The sequence below is a fragment of the Montipora foliosa genome, chromosome 2, assembly GCF_036669935.1.
Source record: "Montipora foliosa isolate CH-2021 chromosome 2, ASM3666993v2, whole genome shotgun sequence".
NCBI lineage: Eukaryota > Metazoa > Cnidaria > Anthozoa > Scleractinia > Acroporidae > Montipora > Montipora foliosa.
Window position 1 is genome coordinate 12414396 of NC_090870.1, and position 10000 is coordinate 12424395.

The following is a 10000-nucleotide window of genomic DNA, read 5'->3' on the forward strand; positions in this document are numbered from 1 at the left end:
CTTTTTGATATCATCGTCGAGTTACGATGAATAACTTAAACGTTTGGTTTAAGAAATACAAGAAAAAGACGATGGCTGTTTCCCCATAATTCATTTTCTGTCAGTGTCACCCCAACCGGAACTGAACCACTGCCATTGCCCATTTTGCCATTTTTATACTCGAGAAGCATGCATAACCGTTCAGACAAATTATGCTTCTCTCCTGTTATTCGTCTGGTGTAAAGACGGGTCGAACAATACAACACGAGTAAGACGCATAATCCGTCTGGGATGAATTCTGTGTCTGTTCAATTTGTCTCGTATAAAGACAGCACAAGACGCATAATGTGTTTGGACGAACTATCCACTTTAATACGTCTTCGAAGATAAAACCATCCTTGTACTCTGAGTAAGAAAATGATCAAATGAGCGAATTTCAAAGGTTTGGCTGTGCGTGATCCCCGTTTAACAGCTGTCGTTTATTGCTGTTGTCTTTTAGCAACATATTTACAGATGGAAGAATAAACTTTTCGAATGAGGCCTTGATCTGCTGTTGAAATTTTTATTCCTAGCTTTCACCGATCTACGGCGAATCTACAGCATGACGAATTAAATAGCTATCTTCGGGCGAAACCGCCTCTTGGCTGCATCTGCCTTGCTATGCCCACGCGCGCAAAAGAAGCCTTGGAGCGAAAATGCGCTGTACAACAAAATATTTTGGAGTACAAATCGACGGTCTGTTATCGTGCACACCAGCTGCCTTTTCTCTCTGAATATTAATTATATATCCTAACGCTGCCGTGGCGTTTTTACTAATTAAGATCAACGTTGAAGCCACGCACGTCGATTGCTACAGCCAGCAAATCTCTGTACTATTTGCCGGGATCAATCAGCTAATCCCGATTTAAAACTCACCGTTGATTTGAGAATGAACAAATCAGCGTTGATTTGATGTCAACGCCAAACCTGTTCTCGTTTGAAGCATCGTTGGTGAACACAACCATAAGTTTCACTGCGTCATTTGAAGTCAAAGTCCGCGTGATTTGTATCCAATAAAACGCAATTTAAAGGAAAAGGTCCATGAACATGCCAAGCACTAAAGCGCTTCCCCTTGCTATTGTCAGGGCGGGTAAAGGGTAGTGTTTTAGTTGTTTTTCAAATTGTGCGCTTGAAATATTGAGGAAAACAGCGTGTAATAACGATAATATTCTTTTACAGTGCGATGCGCCTTACCGTGGCCACCTAACAATTTTTCTTTACAAATTATCCGTCAATCAGGGTGTGCGAATTTCATTGACAGTCATGCTTCCTTGCATGGGTGCCGATTTGTAAGATGAAGTTTTGTTCCAGATTCTTGCGGCTTTCCGTCGTACCTTGATGTGCGGAAAGGCCGCAGATAGCCATGTGTTTTTTGGAGTGGCTACGGAGATAAAAATGACGAGCGACTGGCTCAGATGCATCCTTGTCATTCTTCTCAACATCGCGAAGGTGTTCGCAGAATCGGTCACCTAGTCGTCTGCCTGTCTCGCCAATGTATAATTTATTGCATAACGTACAGGTTATGCAATAAATGACATTTGCGGAGGTACATGTCAAACGATCGGTGGAGTTAATGTCTTGGAGTTATTGTCTGCTTCATTAGTGTTAGCGGTGTGGCAAGACTCCAAAAGGTTTTCGAATTCGGAAGTTTCTCTTGTCAATTAACTCTGGCATTGTTGAAGTCAATAGAGTGATTATTACGCCAAGCGTGAGCTGCAATATTAGAGCCAGTTTTACATATTTTTACATTTCGAATGTCTTCCTTTTTTCTCATTGAAAAACACCTTCCAGTCTCACCAATGTAGCTCCAAGGACAATCGGCGCAAGGGATTTTATACACCACATTGGTTTGAAGTTCAATGGGAGGCCTAAACTTGGGGGAAGGGAATTCTTGTTGCAGGGTCTTGTGAGGTCTAGTCACAACTTTAATTCCGTTCTTTCTAAGACGACTTGTGAGGGATTCTGTGATACCACGAACATGATGAAGGCAAGCCATAGCGGTTGATTTATTTCAATCAGAGTGAAAAACATGCCCACCAGTTCTTCCGGTGAAGGAATACTGAGTTCCGGGGAAAGATTTTCATTTTTAATACTTTAGAGATGACGGCAGGTGGATAGCCGTTGGCAAGAAGGGCGTTAGTGACGTGATAAACTTCAGACGATTTCCTTTCCATTGTATTCGGAAGATTACAAGCACGGTTTAGGAGGGTAGATGCTGTAATTATATTATGTTTCTTCTCATGATGGAAATTAAAGTCCAAATATCTGTCCGTGTGGGTTGGTTTACGAAAGACGTCAATGACGATGAAACCATTCTTCCTGGAGACTATGGTATCTAGGAAGGAGATTTGTTGATTGTTCTCTTTTTCCATATTAAAGGAAATCATGGGGTATATAGGGTTTAATTTATCGTGGAATTCCCTACGCATTCTTTCTTGACGACGGCAAAACTGTCATCAACATAACCTTTTCAGATTTTGGGGGAAACTTTCTCAGACGATATGGCTGATTCTTTCATGGAAGCTATCGAAGGTTCAACTATGTGTGATACCTGTTTAACAGCTGACGTTTATTGATGTTGTCCTAGAGCACAGCGAATTAAATGGCGATCCTCGAATCCGCCTCTTGGCTGCACCTGCCTTGAAATACAAATGTCAACGGTCTGTTATCGAGCATATCCTTTCATAGCTGCCTTTTCTCTCCGAATATTAATTATATGTTTACAGAAACGTTACCTTGCGTTTTAACTGAGTAAGATCAAAGTTTAAGCCACGTACGTCGATTGCTACAGCCAGCCAATCTTTGTACTATTTGCTGGAATCAATTTGATTTGAGAAGCATCAAGTGTTCTTGTTATCGTGGTGCTTGCATGGACAAATCAGTGTTGATTTGATGTTAACCCCAAACTTTTTCTCGTTTGAAACATCGTTGGTGAACACAACCATAATTTTCACTAGGTGCGCCAAATTCCGCATGATTTGCATCCAATAAAACGCAATTTAAGGAAAAGATCCATGAACATGCCCAGCGACAAAGCGCTCGCCCTTGCTAATGTCAGGGCAGGTAAAAGTACCCGCCCTGCTAGTGTTTTTCAAAGTGTGAGCTTGAACCATCGAGGCAAAAAGCATGTAATAACGATGATATTCTTTTGGACCCTGGTGAAATGAGATTCTTTTCAGCTGAGGAAAGGAGACAAGGGGTAGTGGCCAAGAAAAATGACTGAAATTTTTATTCCCTTCGAGTACGGTGACTAATTGAAATGCAACAGAGAATTTCTTAGAGCGGCGACAATAGGTGACCCACGACTCGGAGCCGTACAAGAGGGTGGTCAGAACGACGGCTCTTTACACAATAAATTTTGTGCCTTTCTTCAATTGTGTGCTGTTCCAGGCTCGTTTGTACAGTCTGCCGAAAGCCAGTCTGTTGTCGATCTTGGCATCAGATACTCATCCCATGTAGCTGAACTGATGGACCGTCGTCTCCTCTGTCTCAATCTCAGCTCTGGTATACTTCCTGTGGTGCTGGCTAGTGGAGAACTTCTGTCTTCTTCGGGCTGACCTCGAGTCCGAAGAGCTCAGCAGCCTCTGCAAAGCAGGATGTAATGTGCTGCAGGGCTGTCTCCGTATAGGACAGCCGAAAGTTTACTTGTTCTTGCATTTGCCACGGTTCGCACACGAACTCGAGCGTAAATACAAGTCCAAGAGAATAAAAAAAAATTCATTACATTCGTTAGCGCTTTCTTTTTTACTCACGTTCGCATTTTAAGTTGCCCTCACGTCGCATGTGTGAACCACCCTTCGCGTTCAATAGTTTAATGCCCAAATTAGTTTTGATCAAAGCAGTATTAGTAGTATACATGACAGAAATCAAGTGAGGCCTTTGCTACTGTAAATGTGATGGATGATGGAATAGTACCCTTCGCTGAGCAACAGCAAGTACCAGTTGGTACTTGCCTTGGACCGAGCCGATTTTTCCTGAAATTCCCACGCCCTTCTCCCGTCTGGCCTTGTAGCTCAGTCGGTAGAGCAGCGGTGATCTAATCCGGAGGGCGTGGCTTCGGTTCCTACACAGATCAGATATTTTTATTTGCCCTTGTGTGACGCACAAAAATAAGTTCCTGGTGCTGTTGATCAGCGAAGATTCCTAATTCATTGTCCATCACAATTACAGTAGCATAAGGCGTCACTTGATTTTTGTCACGTTTATATACAAACGCTACTGAGCTGACTGAGGACAACACTCATTCCAGTTAGTATTAGGAGTATTTCCCTGATGGGTTTCCTCTTCTCTCAAGGCTGTAGATTCACATTTTGTGAAAACATTGACGGATTATCTTAGCTCTCATGCTCGAGCAGCGCAGATGTTTAATAAAGATCACCCGCTTCTTACTGGCTTGGAACAGGTAAGATTTTAATCTTAAGGCTCGGAGAAGCGGCGATGATAGCCCCAACAAGAACTAAAAAAATTCTACTATCTGAATCCTATCCTTTTTTTCCATTTTCTAAACGTTGCACAAACGCAAGTGCTAGGAACAGCTTCTTTTGTAAGGCGGTAGAAATACTTTACTGTGAGGGTAGCCAGATTTGTTTGCATCAGTTTATTGTTTTATTTCGTTTTAGACGTTAACGAAATTTTGTGAAAGACGTTAAGAGATAAAAGGTAAGGTTATAGAATTTTAGACTGTGGCTCCGCCAAACGGTCGGTGGACTGGTCTGTAAGCCACAGATGAACACAGACTTCAATAAGCGTCACGAGGTGTCCCCTTCTCTTCTCCCCAACTTCAACATCACTCGTGTCTCGGAATACAGACAATTTACGTCACAAAGTGTCCCCCAAATGCTGCTCTTTAAGTTAAGATTAACTGCTGCATTTACCCAAAGCTAAAAATAACGACACAAAACACGAATGTTATTAAAGAGAGATTTTTCCGGTAGGTACTCAGAAAAAGTTCTGAGTGCAATGTTTGGACTCTTTTTACAAGACAATAACAATTAACTCCCTTTTAAGTGGTTTACAAATAGACACACAATCACGAACTTATTACTAATTAACTAGCTACTGAGTATCATTTAGCTCTGTACAAAGTAAGAGTCGAATTACTTGACCTACTCTCGGTGATGTCTTTAAATGGTCAGTTGGCTTTACGTTTACGAATTTCATTATTGATTTACTCATTTCTGGAAGATAGCGTTAACCTAAGTAAGCTATTTTTACGATTTGGGCTACCTTTAAACAGCAAAGACTAATGGAAGCAGGCGGTAACAACGATTACTGGAAGACCTATTGCCGTGTTATAAGGAAAAGAATCGCTACATAAAACCCTAACAATGTGGTTTTACGCTGAAGGAAAAAGTCTGCGTCAAAACTGAAGCCTGATGGAAACTTTTCTTCGATCAGTAAATAAACTGCAATTCAAGTCTAAAGTGATACAGGATTACCTCAATGGTGCTTGGAATAACTAGAGCCAATGCTCTTTAAACCAAGCTAACTAACTGATCGGTGTTGGTCTTGTTCGGGTTATTTTGGTGATGGTCTTAAGTATAGCCTGCTTCGGCCATTGCGCTCTTTCAGAGCAAGTTAATTAACGATTTTTCGGTATGGTTAAACGAGAAGTGTATTTATTTTTCGTAGAGTAAAGCCAGCTGTCTTCGACTTGTTCCTTGCCGTTGGCATTGCTTCGTATCTTGGGTTGTTTTATCTGGCTCTCCTGGTAAGTTTGAAGCTCATTTAAGTTTTTATCTGGTCTGCACACTGACATTTGCAAAAGCAACGGAAACCGAGTTTGACCAAACCATATTCATTACTCGTGCTTATGTCTATGCTATTGTCACGTTAATTTGTGTGGAAACAATTCTTGGTTTTTACATGACGTCACGGCCGCCGTGTTGGTGTCCCGACCCAATCCTCCGGGAATTGAAGTATAAAATGAAAATGTTTGTAACCGCTGTTTGTCTTCTTTTCCAATTGAACTCTGTTATTATGCAACCATTTTCTTTTGTTTTCGTCGAGAAACAAGGCTGTTGATCACGTGAGTGAAAACCAAGAATTCGTTAGTTAAGGTACCCCGAACCCTTCACTTTTTTGCTTTTTTGTAAGATTTCCATAACTTTTAATAACTCATTTTTGAAGAAAGTTTTTAAAAATATTGAAAGCTGGCTTTTTCACGAACGCTAAAAATTACTTAAAATTTTAAATTTTCGCGGGCTACCCGCCCCGCTGGATTTATTCGAGTGTTGGGGGCTCATGAGCAGCCAGCCAATGGAAAGCGTCCAATGTTTGATACTTTTTAGCTGTGACGTGAGAAAAGGACAATTCTAAAGCACGAAGTATTGAAAATATAGAGCGATTTCAAGGAACATTTACAATTAATATCGAAATATGTCCTCCTTCGAATAGTTTTCCGAAGCACATAGCGCACAATATCTGTCAGATGATACGGAAAGCCTTAACTTTCAAGAAATAGTTAGCGCAATGTCCTTTTCTTACGTCACGCATCTGATTATGGGCACTTTTGGGAGACGCTTTTAGCCCTCGTAAAATATCAGGATTCAATATCTTCGAACTCTTTTTTTCTAAAATGATGAGTTCTTCAAGTTATAGAAATCTTCGAAAAGAAAGGGTCAGGAGCCACTTTAAGCAAAGGCACGCGCGTAAGCCCGCGGAATTAACTATCTTTGATGTCAGCGGGAATTCAAGTAAATCGTGCCTAGTCCTACTCTGTCAACTCTGATTCTGGAGCTCACTGGCTTTGCGCATTCACTTTTCTAATGCTTTTGTTACAACTGTGAACATCTTTATGCTTGTGCTTATGTCACTGTATGAAGCAACCTTTGCGACTAGGCAACTTAAGATTCTACGACGGCGACGTCATCGAGAACGCCACCAAACAGTAGCATTTAATGAGCAAAACAGTGGCTTGGCACGTGCGCTTTAAAGTTTATACATTTCTTTCCCATTCTCCGCCAATCTGCAACGTGAAATGACCAAATCTCAAGTTCTAAGAAAGACGCGAGCGCACTATTAAATGACGTTTTCGCTCCAGTCGCCGTCTTAGATCTTAAGGTCTCTACTGTTGCATTTAGAACGGTCGTTTTGAGTCGAAATTGAAATTTTGTGTTTGTACAAAAGCGTTATCATAAAACCCTATAGGGTGCACTTGCGCACGCCGATTCGTTTGCTGACGAACAACACAAACACGTAAGGACGGTGCCTACTATTGTTACTGCGCATACGTTCTGCGCATCTCGAGACACTCGCATTTCCTATGAGTTGTGCTTATTAATACAGGGATATTTTTGCGCGGTTCAAAACTATGGGGAGAAAGAAGAACTTAGCAAGTTCTCTTGGTATCCAAAAAGAAAATTGGGGGTAACCACGCATTTTTCAGAGATAATTAAGCTTCAATTTGGAAAAGAACGTCATACATTGCTTTGTATTTTAAAGCTTTTTGCAAATGTTGTTGTTATCTTCGAAAGATGCGTGGTTACCCTCAATTTTCTTGTTGGATTTCAATAACACTTAGTAAGATCTGCTTTCCCGCATATTCAGTAAACCGCGCAAAAATGCCTTTGAATTAGTATTCACCGTCCTTAATTAACTTAATTCATTTTCGATTCAACCAACCGTTATTTGAAGACGACCTTGAAACGTCGTCTTCTACATGATCGCTAATCTTTGTTACCGAATAAAGTTGATGAATGGTAGAGGTTATCCTCGCATTTAACTGGACAATTTTAAGCAATTGTCTCTTTACAGACACCTGAAACATTCAGGCGGCTTCAACCGGATTCGAACCCTTGACCTCTGCGATGCCGATGCGACCGACTGAGCTATGAAGCTGCGCAGTTGGGAACTGGTCAATTTGTTAAGGCCGAGGATCACTCCTACTTTTCGTCAATAACCTGCACTTCAAATAACCATTCGAATGTAGTTGATGTTTGAAATAGAAAGCTTTAGGATTGCTTTTACGTGAAATGGCTAACGCGCGCATGATTGGCTATTCTAACAGGCCGTATTCTCTACAGTACGGCTCGCTAAATTTAAAATTTTGATGCAACATTTTTTAGCAAGTTTTTCATATTGTTTATTTGAAGTAGACTTGTGAAATTACTTGAATCTTGTAAGCAACTACTTCAAAAAGCCAATAAGATTTATTCGTTTTTCAGATTTTACGCATGCTAATCATTTGTGACAGTTGAACGTTTCTCTTGATATCAACTACTTTCCTTTCCCGCATGCCATATTACCTCAGAGATATAATAAACGTCTTACTGACCTCGTTTTCTCTGGTTTATTGCGCTTGGGCCATAAATCAGCGGGACAAAACTAGATCCGTTACTTAGAGTACGGACCTCAAACTTGGTTAGTAATGCATCAAACCTTTCCAGCGGTGCCCATCCCCCCACCGGGCAACCGCGGGGCATTTTCTCAAGTTGTCAGTCCCGGAGGTGGGGCATTCGCAGTTTTATCGCGGCCCGGGGGCTGGGCATTAGCCTACCCCGGGGCGACCCCCGGGCATTTGACACACGTGTTTTCGAAATAACATGAAGAGTTTATCGGAAAAGACGAGGCCTTCGTTAAAGACTGGCTTGTCCGTCACGGACTCGAAAAACTTGTGGATGTTTTTAAAGGTATGTTTTCTCAATTTTAGGTATTTCTTCATTTATACTTTTAAGAATATGAATATATAAAAGCGATAAGGTGAACTAATATCACAAAACAATCATTGACGTGAAGACTGTGTAAACACGACTACTTCGCATTTCGCATTCAAAACTAGCCTAGCAATTTTTAAATTCATGAAAGCGGAGTTGAAATACAAAAGGTTTGCGAATTGAAATGATGCGATCTTCAAGACGGATCTTGCGAGCGTAAAATGCGATGAAAGATCATTTAAGATGTCTTGATTCTTGACAGACAAAGTAGCCTGCGAATACAGACGCCTATTAGAAGGCGACGATCCCGGGGGCGGGGCATTTGCCCTCTCTCTTCGTTCCCAACCCGACGAATTTAGACAGCTTATGTGTCCCCGCCCCGGGGAATTTGCCCATTTTTTCAAAAAAATGCTAATGCCCGGGGGTTAGCCCGGGTGGTGGGGGGAGGGATGGGCACTGCCGGAATTGACTGATGCATAAGTGTGCTAAACTCGATCACGTTTCTTTCAGTTTTGGCGAAACGAAATTTTAGCTCGATGCTAGCCGTGAACACGGTGCAAAATGTCTCAAATATACTCTTGAATACACCTTAATACTTAAAGGTGCAACCAAACCTCTGAAAGAAACTCTCCGTGCTTTGTAAATAATTACTCATGAGGACTTGTTTCGTTTCTCTTTATCACAGAATTTCTCCATATTAAGTGAAATTCTTCCCAAGCCAAATTTCAAAACAAAACAGCAGTAGTTTTGTCCAGTGCAGAAGTGGTTGATCCATTTGTTGGTATTGCTTCTCTCCTACTAGTTAATATAACACGGCACCTTTAAGAAATTCTTCAAATTTTGATGTGTCAACAATTTGATTATATTTTGAATTGAACACTATTAAATGAGCAAATGCGTGACAATTTCATGTTGATCATTATTGCTTTAGCGTTAATCTGCACTGCTTTGGCGTTGCGCGGTTATCCAACTTATCTCACGTGCCTCTCATTTTCCTCTCATGTACAGCTACAGTGGCCTTTTTTGTAGTAGAGACGCATAACGCATCCGGACGACTTTGGACAATTAATTTTAATGCGTCTTTTAAGACGGGGCGACGGAAAGACGCATTATGCGTCTGGATGATCTAAATCGTTTATTGCGTCTTCAAAGACCCGCTAAGCGACTTAGTATAAAAACGGCCAATATCTTATTCGATCAATTAAAGTGGTACTATGTTCAAAAAATCATTTTCTTTTTTTCTTCAGATTTTGAAAGCGTGTTCGCTTAACACCTAACTGGCAAAATTTTGAGCTTTGAATTTTATCCGAAGGCTGTTTTATTTTGAG

At 41.0% G+C, this 10000-nt stretch overlaps 1 protein-coding gene across 1 annotated transcript in view; it reads left to right on the forward strand.

Moving 5' to 3' along the window:
* The window catches only part of LOC137992477 (BOS complex subunit ncln-like), a 47530-nt gene extending 37961 nt beyond the window's left edge, over positions 1 to 9569 (forward strand). Inside the window, exons 17-18 of the mRNA XM_068837827.1 lie at positions 5650 to 5728; positions 9358 to 9569. Coding sequence (XP_068693928.1) covers positions 5650 to 5728; positions 9358 to 9417 — 139 coding nt within the window. The 3' untranslated portion in view covers positions 9418 to 9569. The remainder of the gene's footprint in view (positions 1 to 5649; positions 5729 to 9357) is intronic.
* The last annotated feature ends 431 nt before the right edge of the window (positions 9570 to 10000 follow it).